Genomic DNA, 17,917 nt, shown 5'->3' with positions numbered 1-17,917 from the left:
TACCGATCCAGGGATGGCACTTAAGCACAGAGACTTAACCGTCTGAGGTCGGGTCGCTACAAATATACGCTTTAATGAGGTGATCAAAGCATATGGTTTTATACAGACTTTCGGAGAAGCCTGTATTTACAAGAAAGTGGGTGGGAGCTCTGTAGCATTTCTAATATTATATGTGGATGACATATTGTTGATTGGAAATGATATAGAATTTCTGGAGAGCATAAAAGGATACTTGAATAAAAGTTTTTCAATGAAAGACCTCGGTGAACCTGCTTATATATTTGGCATCAAGATCTATAGAGATAGATCAAGACGCTTAATTGGACTTTCACAAGGCACATACCTTGATAAAGTTTTGAAGAAACTCAAAATGGATCAGTCAAAGAAAGGGTTCTTGCCTGTGTTACAAGGTGTGAAGTTGAGTCAGACTCAATGCCCGACCACTGCAGAAGAGAGAGAGAAAATGAAAGTCATTCCCTATGCCTCAGCCATAGGTTCTATCATGTATGCTATGTTGTGTACCAGACCTGATGTGTGCCTTGCTATAAGTTTAGCAGGGAGGTACCAAAGTAATCCAGGAGTGGATCACTGGACAGCGGTCAAGAACACCCGGAAGTACCTGAAAAGGACTAAGGATATGTTTCTCATTTATGGAGGTGACAAAGAGCTCGTCGTAAATGGTTACGTCGATGCCAGCTTTGACCCTGATCCGGATGACTCTAAGTCACAAACCGGATACGTATTTATATTGAATGGTGGAGCTGTTAGTTGGTGCAGTTCCAAGCAAAGCGTTGTGGCGGGATCCACGTGTGAAGCGGAGTACATAGCTTCTTCGAAAGCAGCGAATGAAAGAGTCTGGATGAAGGAGTTCATATTCGATCTAGGTGTAATAACTAGTGCATCGGGTCCAATGAAAATCTTTTGTGACAATACTGGAGCAATTTCCTTGGCGAAGGAATCCAAATTTCACAAAAGAACCAAACACATCAAGAGACGCTTCAACTCCATCCGTGATAAAGTCAAGGAGGGAGACATAGAGATTTGCAAAATACATACGGATATGAACGTGGCAGACCCGTTGACTAAGCCTCTTCCACGAGCAACATGATCAGCACCAAGACTCCATGGGTGTTAGAATCATTACATAATCTAGATATTGACTCTAGTGCAAGTGGGAGACTGAAGGAAATATGCCCTAGAGGCAATAATAAAGTTGTTATTTTATATTTCCTTATATCATGATAAATGTTTATTCATGCTAGAATTGTATTAACCAGAAACTTGATACATGTGTGGATACATAGACAAAACAGAGTGTCCCTAGTAAGCCTCTACTAGACTAGCCCCTTAATCAAAGATGGTTAAAGTTTCCTAACCATAGACATGTGTTGTCATTTGATGAACGGGATCACATCATTAGGAGAATGATGTGATGGATAAGACCCATCTGTTAGCTTAGCATATTGATCGTTCAGTTTTATTGCTATTGCTTTCTTCATGTCAAATACATATTCCTTCGACTATGAGATTATGCAACTCCCGGATACCGGAGGAATACCTTATGGGCTATTAAACGTCACAACGTAACTGGGTGATTATAAAGATGCTCTACAGGTATCTCCGAAGGTGTTTGTTGGGTAGGCATAGATCGAGATTAGGATTTGTCACTCTGAGTATCGGAGAGGTATCTCTGGGCCCTCTCGGTAATATACATCATAAGAAGCCTTGCAAGCAAAGTGACTAATGAGTTAGTTGCGGGATGATGTATTACGGAACGAGTAAAGAGACTTGCCGGTAACGAGATTGAACTCGGTATGAAGATACCGACGATCGAATCTCGGAACTCGGTATGAAGATACCGACGATCGAATCTCGGGCGAGTAACATACCGATGACAAAGCGAATAACGTATGTTGTCATAACGGTTCGACCGATAAAGATCTTCGTAGAATATGTAGGAACCAATATGGGCATCCAGGTTCCGCTATTGGTTATTGACCAGAGAAATGTCTCGATCATGTCTACATAGTTCTCGAACCCGTAGGGTCCGCACGCTTAACGTTCGTTGACGATATAGTATTATATGAGTTATGTATGTTGGTAACCGAATGTTGTTCGGAATCCCGAATTAGATCACGGACATGATGAGGAGCTCCGGAATGGTCCGGAGGTAAAGATTGATATATGGGATATTAGTGTTCGGCCTCCGGAAGGGTTCCGGAATTCACCGGAAGGGGTTCCGAATGTTTCCCGAAATGTTTGGCTACGAGAACACTTTATTTGGGCCAAAAGGGAAAGCCCATGAGGTTTTGGAAAGCACACAAGGAAGTTTTGCGGAGTCCAGGGGCCAGACGCCAGGGTCCCTGGCATCTGGGTCCAGACGCCGGGAACCCTGGCGTCTGGTCCTGGAGTCCGAGAAGGACTCTTGCCTTCCGGGTAAAACCGACTTTGAGGAGGCTTTTACTCCAAGTTTTGACCCCAAGGCTCAACATATAAATAGAGGGGCAGGGCTAGCACCCAAGACACATCAAGAATCACCAAGCCGTGTGCTGCAACCCCGTCCCCTCTAGTTTATCCTCCATCATAGTTTCTGTTGTGCTTGGCGAAGCCCTGCGGAGATTGTTCTTCACCAACACCGTCACCACGCCGTCGTGCTGCCGGAACTCATCTACTACTTCGCCTATCTTGCTGGATCAAGAAGGTGAGGACATCATCGAGCTGAACGTGTGCTGAACGCGGAGGTGTCGTACGTTCGGTACTTGATCGGGACGGATCATGAAGGTGTACGACTACATCAACCGCGTTATCAATCGCTTTCGCTTTCGGTCTACGAGGGTACATAGACACACTCTCCCCCTCTCGTTGCTATGCATCTCCTAGATAGATCTTGCGTGAGCGTAGGAAATTTTTTGAAATTGCATGCTACGTTTCCCAACACGAGACACCTCTACGGTCAATAACCTATAGCGGGACCTGGATGTCCATATTGGTTCCTACATATTCTACGAAGATCTTTACCGGTCCAACCTCGATGTCAAGGATTCAGCTATTCCCGTATGTTACTTGCCCGAGATTCAATCGTCGGTATCTCTATACCTAGTTCAATCTCGTTACCGACAATTCTCTTTACTCGTGCCATAATACAAGATCCCCTGGCTAACTCATTAGTCCCATTGATTGCAAGCTTACTATGATGTTGTATTACCGAGTGGACCCTGAGATACCTCTCCGTCATACGGAGTGACAAATCCCAGTCTTGATCCATGCCAACTCAACAGACACCCTCGGAGATACCTGTAGAGCACCTTCATAGTCACCCAGTTACGTTGCGACGTTTGGTACACACAAGGTATTCCTCCGGTGTTGGTGAGTTTCATGATCTCATGGTCATAGGAACATATACTTCACATGCAGAAAACGATAGCAATAAACTTGACACGATCATATGCTACATTTATAGTTTGGGTCTTGTCCATCACATCATTCTCCTAATGATGTGATCCCGTTATCAAATAACAACTCATGTCTATGGCTAGGAAACCATAGCCATCTTTGATCAACGAGCTAGTCCGATAGAGGCTTACTAGGGACATGTTGTTGTCTATGTATCCACACATGTATCTGAGTTTTCGATCAATACAATTCTAGCATGGATAATAAACGATTATCATGAACAAGGAAACGTGATAATAACCAATTTATTATTGCCTCTAGGGCATATTTCCAACAGGGATGCCGGGAGATAGGGAAAAGTAGCAGAGAGGTTCGCGAGCACGACACGTGAAGCTCGTGCGGGATCACGGAGGCCCGGCGGAAGGAGGCGCACAGTGGATCGCCAGAGCTCCTTCCAGACCGGGGATGGGGATGAAAACCGTGGATAGGGTTGAGAGTGTGGTGGAGCGACTAGGGATGGGAAAGAGGAGGAGAGACCAGGGAGAAATGATACCGAGAGTCGAGCTTCCTGTTAGGTTGTTGTCAAGCTCCTCGTCTCCCCTTCTTTCTCTCCTTTTCTTGGTCACGGGCGGGTAAAAGGGTAAGTTTTGCGGGAGCTGGCGATTTCGGTCCAAATCGGAATGGAAGCCCTTGCGTGAGAATCAAAACAGCGTGAATTTGCCTTTCCTTTCCAATACAGATTTGTTGTCCATCTAAACATTTGTATTGCTGCGAGTTGAATACTAAATCTATTTCCTGGGCTCCAATTGATACATCCAAACGTAGCATAAGAGACAACGCGGTTGGGGTGATTTTCAAGGTGATAAAAACAAGGGATGGAAGGGGAAATGGGGGAGAGGATTGTGTTGGGAAATTGGAGGAAGGACAAATCGACGCAAAATAAATAAACCATACACTATAATTGATGTAAACAAGGGTGTCTCCATGTGAGAAGTTGAACTGCATGTTTCTTAGGACACCATTTGTCATTTATTTACAAACATAATATACCAAGTACAATTGCATATGTATAATATACTTAGGGAATCTTCATCTACGTACGCTAAATGGACACACTAAACGTCCATCGATACATGAGCCAGCCATGCAACCCTGTGCACCAAACATCCATCCCTGTTTTCATTTTCCTATGTCGGCAACACTTAAAATAATTACAGATATATAGCATAAATGCTTCAAGTAGTGCAAATATTCATATGCAACAATAGTTCAAATACAAATATTGTGATCCAAACATATTAAGTTTTCAAATAAAATAGTTCAAACTTGAATTCAATTTTCACATATATTCTAGTTCTCTCTTTTAAGTGTCCACAGATGCTTAACCAGATCATTCTGAAGCTGCTCATGAGTTACTCGATGTCGAATCCGTTGATGCATTTGGATAAATATTGAAACGTTGTCGGATTCTTCTCTAGAAGTTGGATAGAATCGGTGTGCTCAAATTCCAGACCTCTGTCAACTCCTTCACCCTCGTTCTCCACAATCATATTGTGCATGATCACACAGTAAGTCATCACCTCCCATAATGTTTATGACTCTCATTGTTTAGCGGGTCCACAAACAAATGCAAAACGGGCTTGTAGCACCAAATGCCCTCCGCATCCTTTATAGCTTCTTGTCTTTGGGCAAACTGAGCTATTTCTGAGTACTTGGCTCATAGATGGTCTTGAGAAGGTTGCCCGCAGAGGATAGATACCATCAACCAGATAGTAGCTCATATTGTAGTCATGACCATTGAGAGTATAGTTGCACGGAGGACTTTGTCCCGCATTCAACCTAGAAAACAATGGAGACGGCTACGGCACGTTGATGTAATTGTGAGACCCGGGCATGCCAAAGAAAGAGTGTCAAATCCAGAGGTCTTGTGATGCAACTACTTCAAAAATGATGTTAGGCTTCTTAACATGACCTAGATATTCCCCCTATTTAACATATGGGCATTTCTTCAATTTTCATTACATGCAATCAAGGGATCCTAGCCTACCTGGCCACCATCTTGCCTCCCAGAGTGTCATGAGCCTTTCAGCGTCTACAACAGTTTGTTCTCTCAAGTACTGTGATCCAAACACCTTGACCATCGTAGTAGCAAACCTGACCATGGCATCTCCACATGTGCTTTCATATATCCGGAGGTACTCGTCCCACGAATCTGCGGCCATGCCATAGGCAAGCATCCTCAATGCACTCGTGCACTTCTGGTAACCATAGAAGCCAATGGTTCCAATGACGTCCTTCTTCAAGATAAGTAATCATCATAAACTCAAACACCATTGTAGAGGCGATCAAAAACATTTTTCTGCATTTGAAAGCGCCGACAAGAATGGTCCGTGAATAGGGTATCGGGGACAAAGTAGTCGTCCATCAGCATCAAATGCCCCCATGCCCTATTCCGGTTCAACACTCGATATCTCTTGATTGGTCCCTTGAAATTGAGAACATGTTCCTCCGCATGGTCCGCGTCTGCAAGGACCGCTCTCATCATCGCCGCTTCATCCTCATACTCATCCTCATCCAAAACGAATCCATTAAGTTATTGTAGAAGTACTATGTGCATGAATCCATCGTGTTTCCTTCAAAGCCAACTTTGGTTTAGAGGAATCTTGTAGGAATTTCATAAGATAGGATTTTTATAGGAAAATTTCCTTTAGAGCCCTTTGGTTTGTAGGAATGGAATTCTATTCCTATGGAGGAATTCTTTCTATCCTCCACATTTCATAGGAAAATAAACATTATTCTAGTCTCAATGGACAAAATCCCATGATGTGAATCAAAGGGCATCTCCTTTCCTATTCCTACTCATGTGATTTGAGATACATGTCATCTCATTTTCTATGACTTTCCTATTCCTATGATTTTCCTACCCTATAAACCAAAGGACCGAAATAGGGGAACAAATGTCAACAATTTGACTATGGCATTTGGCCAAACAATTGTCGCGCATGGTGTCTGTCCGCCATGGATAACATCTGCAGGGGCAAATCGTGGATGGGGGGCAGACTGTACCTGGGTGGCAGACAAACGAGGGATGGCAGCATCGGAGCGGATACAAAGCAGGAGGGGGAGGCCCGGACGCTTGAAAATCTCCCTCGGTTTGGTGCCGATTTGCAGGAATTCAAGTCGCTGCATTGGATGGCAGCGGTGTCCGGACACCGGACATTTAGAGGCGGTTTGGTGGAGCTGCCGTTAATGACATAATCGCACGATGATGAAACGAGAGGCAGATTTATGTGGTCCTGCAGTGTAGGAAATACGCTGATGTGCGTTAGACTAGCCACAATGGATAGTAACATAGATACTATAGTGGGGAGTAACATATGTGTGGTAACATGGAACACTTTATTTATTAGGTCGTAGACACATCTTGTCTTAATATGTGTGATGTTACTCATACTAGTAGTAACTAGCTATGTTACCACTTTCATCTCTTTCTTGCATGCCACATCATCTATTTAACCTAGATATGCGTGATGTTACTACCTATGTTACTCCCACTGTGGGTAGTCTTACCTTAATATAACACACATTGTAGTCTGAGCTCGCTCACGGTTCAGTCTGGGGCGGCGCATTGAAAAGATTGCATTAAATCCACGTTCGAAATAGTAAACGCTTAATATTAGTTTGCTGAAGACTTGTCGAGGATGAAATATTAATATTCATTAAACAAGGTACACAGCCGTTGCAAATCTCTTGGAGCAAGGGCAGACCTCAAACTATGAAGAAATCTAAGCCAGCTGGCCAATACTGTTTTATAAGAATGAGAAGATGATCATATGAAAACCAGTACGCTGACCTCCAAACCGAAGAAATGCTAATGCCATAACGGTAAGTGTATGTGAAACCACGCAGCTCTAAGATCAAATAAGATCAGAAATCCCATAGATAACATATACCTTCAACAAAATTGTGTTTCAAGGAAAACTATCTGTAAAGTACACAGCAAGGTCGAAAATGGTGTCAACAAGATGTGCAGCCACGAGACTAGTTCAAACACCTCCGCTCTCTCATCTATCCAGGTTACTTGTGAAGGGCTACCCTCGATTTGTCTCATTCTAGATCCTGAAATGTCTAGCTAGGCCCAGCAACCTCGAATCTATTTGTTTTTCTTGGCTTTGTCCTTTGCAAACGCGGTACCCTGCAAGGCAGAACAGATTGATGTCATATCGATAAGCTTCGGCACCAGACTCAGCTGAACAAAGATATATTGGTGGAGGTGGAATGATTACCTCCAGCCACTCGTCCATGTTGGCATCAGTTGTTCCAGTTCCGAGTTCCACCTTGGGGCCTTTCTTTGTTTTCTACAGCACATAAACAAGCATAGAATAAATACACAGCCCTAAGATCAGTGCTAAATAACAACTATGCATCTCAAAGCATGCGATCCTGCTAAATCAGCTACAGGGTATTAGGGACCTAAATCAGCCGGGATTAGCTGTTCAGATGGTTCCACAATGGACATCTCATATTTCCAAAAGAAAAAGAAAACTAATGCACAAAGGAAACAGAAATAAGTGGAGGAGAATGCCAATGTATACAGAATCTCAGAGCTCAGTTCACTAGATCAGCATAGCATATCACTGTCAAAAAGAGGATTACCTTCGAGAGCTGTTGCACTTGACCATAAGCCCACAATCCTAGGAGACCAAGAAGTGCAATTCCAAGGGTAATAAGGAACACAGATTCAACACTCAGTAACCCTCCGACCTCAACAACCTCAATGGTGCCGTTGTAGAAGACGTTCTGATAAGGGTGCTGATCAATCTCGTACACAATGTAACCAACAAGATCATATGCTCCAGGCTGCAAGGACACAAGCATCAGACCTTCTAGAAGTAAGAAATGAGCATCTTCTCTTTTTATGAGAGGCACCTTCAGTCTTTAGTTCTTCCAAAGGTAAAAGAAAATAGTAAGGTTGAGAATTGAAACCTGCAAGAATTTGCTCACGGCAAATGTATAGGGAAAGGTTGCTTGCACAGAGACAGGAACTGATGCATTGTAGAAACTCTGCAAGAAAGAAGACATGAAATCTTCCAAAAGTATGGGTTTGACTGTTTAAAAACGTGCTTGGCTCAGTAAAGTATAAACAAGTGGCAATCACTTTATGTCCACACACTCAAACAATGTCATGTTAATAGTTTCAGAAATGAGATTGCCAGATCATAGTAGGATCTAAATATTTCTACAACCATTGCTACCACCTGCACACATGGTGGCCAGTAAGTAGCTCCTTCCACTTCACACACACCCTACACCTACTCCACTAGGGGTCCCATCCATCCAATTCAGGACTATAATTATTTCTCAGTTTTCCAAAGGTAAAAACAAGTTCTCGGGCAATCAGAATTAAGTAAATAATGACCGGGTAGGACAGCTAAGATGGTCCATAATTGACAAGTGAGTGTTTCAGTTACTTCAGATGGCATAGAACATAATTCAACAAGCAACAAAATCATATGTTTCCTCACCTGAACTGTAAGGTTTTGTCCATACATTTTATGATCATAAGGAAGGTGTAGGGTTGAATGGACAGCAACAACATTCAAAGTTGATTCACCTGTAAACACAGTATACTAGTGTGAGGCCGGTCAACAGGAACTACCATGGTAATAATATATTCAGTGCAAAGAAACTGCGATTCTATCAAAAGCATGCGGTTTACATAAGGGTAGCATCATAGAAACATACAAGCTAGGATGACAGAGAACTTAAGTACTGAACTACTCAAACAATCTCATACATTGCATACCAACCAAATGTAGGTGAATTTGCAGTTAGGTTATTATTAGACATATAAAGTGAAAACATCTGGAAGCACTCATGTGCATAGAAGAAACAGAACTTCCACTAAGTAGCTGTCACAAGCACACCACAGTCCAAGCATAGTAATTGTAGGTGCTAGAGAAAAGAAATGTAAGCTGGAAGAAAGAGCATTATTTACCCTCATTTTGCAGGCCAACCAACAGCTCAGTTTCTTCACCCGCTGGTACAACTGCAACCAAATAAAAAGATGGACATACTATTGATTACTGAACTCAGGAAAGATGGGATACAAATTTTCAACATATATAAATGGTTGCTCTAGAATTTCATATTTTAGTATGCAAATAGTAAATACATACAATACTCCACAGATATTCATGGAAACTTTTCAGCTCAATAAAAGTAACAAGTTTATGATCTTCTGAAAGTAAAATGAGTGGCAAACATACATGGTCATATCATATTTAATATCAAGATACATAATTCCAGTTGATTAGAGATGGTGATATAATTCTTATGACTGATCATGAAAGACGAGGCTTAACAAAATTGCACAATAGAACTTACTTTTCCCAGCATTTTTGGGGAAGACGCAAACAGTCTCCACACCAGGAGCAGGGCTTAAAGGCTCTTCACTGGAAACCGGAGTATCATCACCCACATATCCTAGATCAGCCCCATCAACAACTTCTTGCATAGCAGCATCTTCCTCAGACTGAGCTCTGGCAACTGTGGGAACAGAAGAAACATATCAATCAGTCTTAGATGACACATGGAAGGAAAATGACATGGAGCATCAATTGGAAGCCTTGCTTGCTAAAAACAGAACACCACGTGAGAGCACTCATGCTACTAAGTTTGATCTCCTATTCAAAAAAGAGTAAAATAGATTGCAAATTTCAAACTGCTTGCTGGGACCAATTTATTTGCCCGTCAACAACGGCCAACACAGCTACGGCATTTCACTATGGTAAAAATTAGAACCGAGAAACCATCATATCAATCCACCGCTGAATTGCTAACCATAAAGTATGGAGAACACGGAACATTTCAGAAGCTGCTACTAAATTCCCACGAAGATTCACTGCCGCAGCATGCAACCACAGATAGAGCATAGCATACATGCTCGCTCAAAATAGCGTCCTCGTTCAAATTTCGCCCCCAAACCCCGCACCAACCAAACCGCTCTCGGGTCTCAGCCGGCCGCACCCAGCAGCGCACTCCGCCGCGCCGCGCCTACGCCGCGCGCTAGACCCCGGCGAGCGGACCGATCTAGCCCGCCCGCTCCAAATACCAGACAGCTCCGGCGCATCCCCAACCCCATCAGAGCATGATCGGCTCCATCGTTAGCTCCAGATCGGCGCGCAGCCGGCGGATCTAGCGCCACCCCGCCGCGGAATTCCCGAGAGAGCGAGAGGGAGGAGCGGATCTGGGCGGCGGAGACCGAAAAGGGAACGAACGGGACGCGTGGTTACCTTGGGCGAAGGGGGAGGCGGCGAGGAGGAAGGCGAGGAGGATGGCGGAGACCCAAACCCTAACCGCCATGGCCGGCTCAGTCAGATCGGATCAGGAGGACGGAGGGAGGAGGTGGTGCTGCTGCTGGTCTTGGGCGCGTGGGTTTTTCCGGGGGGTGGACGTGGTGTGGCTACTAGTAGGAGGAGCAGAGGGAGTTGGCTGAGAGAGTTGCTGCCCGTGCCACGAGGTCCACGGCCTCTAGTGACATGGCGGCCGGCGTCGTCATACCTTGCCGCGTTGGATTTTCCATTTCTTTTTTCCTCGGGTTTGTTGCTTTGGTTTTGGCACATTCAATTCGGTGTCTGGGGGGTCGTGATCCGCGCTGTAGACCCTCTGACAGGTGGGGCCCGCTAGGCCTATCGTGCACGTTTTTTCTATGCAAAAACTGGAAGACTAACACTCCCTTCCTTTTTTGCTCCGTATATTAACTTTGTTCTAAGCCAAATTTTATAAAGTTTCACTAAATTATAAGAATTTGTAACAATAATTGTATATTTAGACATGAAGATATATTCGGTGACGAATCTAATGGCATTGATTTGGTAACGTAGGTGTTAATAAATAGATGAAACAGATGGGTACACAAAATCATCCGTTAGATGTATAGCAAACAATTTCTACATTATTATCAACATTGAACTAAAGTTTTGCAACAGAAAGTGTGAAAACAGCTCAGCAAATGTTTTGTCATATATGGATGCGAAAACAGCTCAGCAAATGTTTTGTCATATATGGATGTGAAAACAGCTCAGCAAATGTTCAGTCATATATGGATGTCATCTGTGTATCACACATCCAGCGTCACACCAATCTTAAAGCACAAAGGAGTGCTGGATTCAACCTGCTTAACTCCAACCCAACAGGTGAAACATTGCGTGGAGGCACAGCTACGGAAAGACGAGCTAAAGAGAGTTGAAGCGAATATGCACCGATCTATCTATATATGCAAAACATTTCGGTTATTTTTAACGGCGCCAACAGTAAAACAGCAGCTGAATTATATCGTTCAGGTCGGAAGGATGAATGCAGCTACGACTTACTCCCTCCATCCCATAACATAATCGTTTTTGCAGCTTGCAAAAACGTCTTATATTATGGGACGGGGGAGTACATTTCTACAGGTTCCACTACCAGATAATGCAACAGCAAAGTTCAAACAAAGCATCCCCCAAAGTGCTGTGTCGTCTCTATGGACTTACGAAACCAACCGGGCAAATGCGCCCAGCCTTTACACACTCAAGGTACAACAAATGTATGTCAGGGTTGCGATTACGACACACCACGTCTAAGATAACAACAGTTCACGATTTGGTTTCGCACCAGGAATCACAGACCCCGAAACATTGTATCACCATCGGTTATTCGGGACATCCAGGGATATATGTATTTTCCGCTGCCGCGGCAATATAACTGTAAGTGACATCAGTTGGACAAGTGCAGGTTTCTTATCTGGTGTGTCTGTCTTCCACAAGTTTGGATGGTTCAAATCCATGAACTTGCACTGCTCGCTCATCTCCTGGAGCTGAGCGTCCTTCTTGTCGACCATGGCACGTAGCCTCACGTTTTCCTCCATCGCCTTCTGGACCTCGACTTCTTTCTGTGCTTTCTCAGTCTCGAGCTGGTTAGTCCTTCTGGACCTCCGCTTCTTTCTGTGCAAAGGCAGACCAGCAGAAAATCAGACTTCTAGACTTACCCAAGTCTATCTGCATCTTGTTGACCACTACAAATATCAAAAAATAGTAGGGACATGATTGAAGCATAAAACTGCTGCATTTAGGAGAGCGGTGCATTGAATTTGAATCTACTTAAAAAAAATTATATGGCAACAGCCTCCATCAGATGTCAAGTGATAGAAGAGTATTGACTGTTTTAACCGATGGTTGCAATATATACAAGTGCTAATTATAATAGACTATATGGTTGTGTGCCCTAAAGTCCATAGAAAAGATAGGGCCCATTTAGTAAAAAATAAACTGGAACTGCCAACAGAAAATCAAATATATGTACTAACACAGCATTAGCATCATATACTACAACAACAACAAAGCCTTTAGTCCCAAACAAGTTGGGGATAGGCTAGAGCTGAAGCCCATAAGTTCTCGAAACCAACTCATGGTAACTCCGCCTATGTTGTCTCAACATAGCCGGTCCCAAGCCCGGGTAAAGGAGGGTTGTGATAGTCTTGGTGAGCCAACATCAAAACTCAGCCACTCTTATGGAGATGAAACCCAGAAGAACATTAGCATCATATGCTAAGACTATTTTTGTTTTACATCTCAAAGACACTAATGCTGGCCGTGTTAAACTAGTTCGATGCATAGCTGATTGAATATATTAAGATGGTAATCATGGTAATTACTAGTCTACCAAACTGATGCGTCAAAGTATCATGCGACAATAGAAGCACATTATAACATGCAAGCCAGAATTTATGCAATGAATGGTTAGTGCTGCTGCTTTGTTCAAAATTGGGAGGTTGAAATGAACTATTTCTACTCTTCCTTCATCTGCCATTTTCTTATAAGAGTTTTGCAAGGAAAATGAACCCATCGCAATACATTCAGACAGGATGTAATTACTAGAAACAACATGAGACTTGTGAAAGTACCTGTCAAAAATCTTCTCCATTGTCTCAAATTACTTCTCCGATGGAAGAAGATTTTCTCTGACACTAACGAGTGTGCTCACATAAGTTCCGAGCGAGTCAAAGTCATTCTTCACACGATTAAGCTCCTGCTCATTTTCAGCAGTGCGCTGCCTCTGTCGTGTGGTCTCCAGCCCCATATCTTCAACCCTATGAGATTTCATTCAGCATACCATTTGTACCCACTGCAAATTTCTCCATCTCCTCGACTGTCACCGACATGGACTCAACCTGTGTGGTCTTCCTCCTGATCTCTTCCAACCTAATCCTCACATTCCTTTCTCGTCAGCAGTTTCAGACTCGGCCACAATCACTCTCTTCACAAGAGACTCTATGACGTCAGTTACCACACGGATGGACTTGAGAATGCCTTCATCCACAGAACTGCAGCTTCCATGCGGCAGTTGTCCACACTTAGCATGGAGCCATCAGCCATGGGCATGCCCGACCCTTAACTCCAATCGTCAATCTCATTAATATTTCTGATCCCCTTCTTTTTTATATCTTGAAGCAAATATGTGTCACCTCCAATAATCAATTACATTACCACAACAAAGTCATCATCACCTTGTGAGCTTACCAGGTCACACGAGGTGAACTATCTTAACATCCCATTTGTGACTAACTGAGCAGCAAGATCATTGCTTCCAGTTTCTCTATAGGAAACCAGTGCTTTATGTAAAGACTTACTAAACTCACTGTTTCTGTATGCAAGAAGACCACTTATCCTTCTCATGCCTTCTGACATTCCAGATATCCCATAACAAGTTGACAAATCGATGCAAGTAACAGTGTCCGGTTTTAGCCCTAAAGCATGCATCCGCATGAACAAACTGAAAGCTTTATCCACCTCTCCACAGGAAGCATACACCTTGAAGGCAACATTGTATGCACATGGATCAATTGTCAACTCAGGCCTTGAAAGTTGCTCACAGATATTTAATGCAGCAGCATGCATGCCGGCCATGGAAAACAAGAATGCAAGTATAGCATGCTTGGCAGAACTCCTGCCATCACTGTATGCTGATTCTAACTGCAAAACTTCCTCTGATGAAATATTAATTTTATTCACTGCAGAAAATATCATCTGAAAGGTTGACGCATCTGGAAAGGTGTTATTTTCCACCATTTTTTGCACCAGCTCTGCACATTCTCTCAAGTTGCCCTTGGCCACATAACATGCCATAACAGCATTATATGCAGCACAGTCAGATAGTAAGCCTGAATTATCTAATTCATGAGCAATCTTAATAGACTCGTTAAGCAAGCCCATGTTCTTGTAGAGAAATATCATAATAATGTATGAAACATCATCCCCCTGATAATTTCTCCTCAAATTGTCAAAGATTGCCTTAGCCTCAATGACCATCCCAAGTTTTGCATACAGGTTTAGCATGGTATTCGAGGCAATGATATCAGGGCCACCATCCATGTTCCTCATCCTTGTATACAAATCCTGCGCTTCCTTCCAGCAATTGATCTTGCTGTAGGCCTTGATAACCGAAGTTAAGACAATATGGTTTGGAGTGATTCCAGATTCTTCCATCAAGTTGCTATAGTGCAGTGCCTTCTCCACTTGTCCTGTCTCCACAAACATATTAATCAGCAAACCATAAACAACCACATTTGGTTCGACACCTGAGGCCTTCATTTCACTGTACAGATCTATAGCTTCAGATGCCAAGGAATTGAGAGAATAAGCTCTCATAACAGCAGAGTATGTCTCACACACCGGTTTAAATCCTGTGTCCTTCATTTTATGCAAGAGCTTCTTAGCTCTGTGTGGAAATCCACCGGCAGAAAACATCTGAATTAAGGAATTGTAAGTGCACTCATCTGGTGAGATGCCAGAGCCCTTCATGTTTTCAAGTAGAGAAATGACTCTATCATATTTTCTTGCCAAACCATAAGCCTTGACCATCACATTATATTCCACTATCTCCCTCTTGCCCCCAATCCCTCTATCACAGTGGAAAATATGCTCGGCTTCTTCCCAAAGACACCTATCTGCAAATGCATCCATGATGGCAGCAAAATTCTTGGATGAAACCTCCTCGCCTCTGCAATGCCTTTCAAAGAATGCATTTGCCTTATCAAGCAATCCCTGATCAATATACATCTTCATGACAACTGGCATGGACTGTTCATGGATGCTAGTGCCAGACTTGATAATTCCTTCTATCACATCTTCTGCTTCACGCACCAACTTCCTCTCACATAGCACCTGTAGCACAATCCTATAGCTCACAGCATCAGCGCATAACCCGATCCTCCCAATTTGATGGTAGTATTTCAAAACTCCCTCCGCATCCCCCATTGACGCAAACAGCATCATCATCACATTATATGTCCTAATATCTGGAGTGATCCCCCTGACGACCATGTTAGCTAGCAGCGCCTCTGCTTCCTTGACGCTGCCACATGACCCAAATCCATAGATCATTGTATTGAACGTACATATGTCTGGCATAACCTGATAAGCCAGCATGTCCACAAACATGTCCATCGCATTCTTGTGCCTCCCGGCCTTTCCATAAAGATCAATCATCGTGTTATAAGTTTCCACAAGCTTTGGCTTCCAAGGAACTTTCTGAATGCCCAATGCACCAGCAGAATCAAGTTTACCATGAAACACGTCGTCTATCAAGAATTGCATTGGCCCGTGCAAATCAACCGCTCTGTATTCAAGATGAAGAAATTCAACATCGAACCTGCCAATGCACCAGTTATTGAAAAGGACGAGTGCGTCCGAGTAGCGGCCACTGTTCTTGAGGATACGGACGAAGGTGTTCATGGATATCTCGTCGGGGGCAACACCCAGTGCGCGCATGTGCAGGAGAAGCAGGAGGGATTCCTGTGCCGAACCGGCCTTGGCGAGGGCATCGGCGAGCGAGGCGTAAGCTGGATTGGAGGGCGGGATGGCGTCTTCCCGGGACATCATGAGCCAGACGCGGCGGAGCTCGGACCACCGGCGCGCGCGGGCAAGGTGGCGGAGGAGCACGCTGTAGTGGACAGGGTTGGGCGCGTAGCCTGGGAGCGCGCGCACGCGGTCGAACAGGTCGTGGGCGCGGCGCCAGTGGCGCTGCCGCGAGAGAAGGGCAGTCTGCTCGCGCGGAGACATGGCGGCGAGGGAGTCATCGGACGGGTAGAGGGTGGCGGTGGTGGGGTTCCTGGAGACGGTGGAGGTGGTGGCGGGGACGGGGGCGTGGTTGTCGCACGAGAGGGGAGGTGGCGGGGGCAGGCGGGGGAGGTGAAGACGGGACGCGGGGGAGGGAGAAGCGGGGAGGAGGTTGGCGTGTGATCCGGCGGTCGGTGGCTTGCTGTTGCTGGCTCTGGTGACGGTGGTGCCGGCGGCCGGAGGGCAGGGGGCAGCGGAAGCCATGACGGCTTCGGGGAAGAGAGACCGAGAGAGTGAGTTTTTTTTTTACGGGGAGACGGGGGAGAGTTGCGTATTTGGTGCACACTTTTCCTATACTTCAACTAGTACTTCATTTCAATTCAAAAAAAAAAACTAGTACTTCATTTCACACATGTAATTCAAACATAGCAAATTCAACTACTACTTCATTTCAACATAATTAAACATAGTTCTAAACATAATTCAACTACTACTTCAACTAATTTGAACTACTACATTCATCAAGTTATTACTACTACTACTAGTACTTTGAACTACTACTTGAACTAAACCGAAGATAATAAAACTACTCATCATCGGAGCGGTGGAACTGCACCAATAACTCATCCTTGTCCGGGTCATCGCACCCCTCGTCCTCCTCCACCGATTCACCCCAGTTCGACGAGTCAGACTCGATGGGGATCACCGTCGAGGGTCGGCCTCGTCCTTCTTCTTCTTCTTCTTCTTCTTCTTCTTCTTCTTCTTCTTCTTCTTCTTCTTCTTCTCAGCGTCGCGCTTCCAGAAGAACTCCTGTTCGGCCTGCACATACTCCGGATGCTCATGCACGAACCTCGACATCACCGCCTCGTCGCTATCGCCGACCTAATGTCAATGGTGGGCCTCTTCTTCGTCTTCTTCGCTGTGATCTCCACCATGCGAATGCCCCCCGGCACGAGCAACTCCGCATCCGCCTGGGTCTCGATCTCCGGGAAGTTAAGGTCGTTCCTCGGCCTCCCGACACGCCACACCGCCACGTCGTAGGCAAGCGCGGCCTCGTGGACGGTGGGGTAGGTGCCGAGCCAAAAGCGACGGCCGGTGTCACTGAACTCCACCTTGAAGTTGCCGGAGGGCTTCGCCCACACGCCGAAGAAACCTGTCTTGCTCTTCAGGGCCTTCCTCGGCGGGGCGGGGCCGTGCGGCGACGAGTCAGGGCGGGGCGGCGGAGGTTGCGGTGACGGGATGGTGCGGCGGAGGTTGCGGCGACGGGGCGGGGCAGTGCGGCAACGAGGCGGTGCCGCGGGGAGGCGGTGGGGTCGAATCGGGTAGCACGAGGTCGGCGACGGCATCGGGAGCGGCGGAAACACGGCGTGTGGCAGCGACGAATTGGGGCCAACGAAGGACCGGGGGGCGAATCGGGCGGCGTCGGG

The 17,917-nt window shown here is 45.0% G+C and overlaps 3 protein-coding genes across 3 annotated transcripts; all 3 read right to left on the bottom strand.

The window, feature by feature from the left end:
- Positions 1-7,305: 7,305 nt before the first annotated feature.
- On the bottom strand, positions 7,306-10,933 carry LOC109747466 (translocon-associated protein subunit alpha). Its single transcript, XM_020306515.3, has 8 exons — positions 10,689-10,933; positions 9,781-9,942; positions 9,392-9,442; positions 8,919-9,007; positions 8,380-8,457; positions 8,050-8,253; positions 7,680-7,751; positions 7,306-7,588 (listed from the first exon to the last, which is right to left on the bottom strand). The coding sequence occupies exons 1-8, from the start codon at positions 10,756-10,758 to the stop codon at positions 7,547-7,549; spliced, it is 768 nt and encodes a 255-aa protein (XP_020162104.1). The 5' UTR covers positions 10,759-10,933; the 3' UTR covers positions 7,306-7,546.
- A 930-nt stretch (positions 10,934-11,863) lies between these two features.
- Positions 11,864-15,029, bottom strand: LOC109747468 (uncharacterized). Its single transcript, XM_020306517.4, has 2 exons — positions 13,337-15,029; positions 11,864-12,377 (listed from the first exon to the last, which is right to left on the bottom strand). The coding sequence occupies exons 1-2, from the start codon at positions 13,354-13,356 to the stop codon at positions 12,077-12,079; spliced, it is 321 nt and encodes a 106-aa protein (XP_020162106.3). The 5' UTR covers positions 13,357-15,029; the 3' UTR covers positions 11,864-12,076.
- Positions 13,864-16,817, bottom strand: LOC141020514 (pentatricopeptide repeat-containing protein At1g73710). The gene has a single exon (XM_040394341.3). The coding sequence runs from the start codon at positions 16,752-16,754 to the stop codon at positions 13,971-13,973; it is 2,784 nt and encodes a 927-aa protein (XP_040250275.1). The 5' UTR covers positions 16,755-16,817; the 3' UTR covers positions 13,864-13,970.
- Between the last annotated feature and the right edge of the window lie 1,100 nt (positions 16,818-17,917).

The sequence above is a fragment of the Aegilops tauschii genome, chromosome 7, assembly GCF_002575655.3.
Source record: "Aegilops tauschii subsp. strangulata cultivar AL8/78 chromosome 7, Aet v6.0, whole genome shotgun sequence".
Taxonomy (NCBI): Eukaryota; Viridiplantae; Streptophyta; class Magnoliopsida; order Poales; family Poaceae; genus Aegilops; species Aegilops tauschii.
The sequence above is the reverse complement of the archived record's forward strand: the minus strand, read 5'-3'. Positions and strand labels throughout refer to the sequence as shown.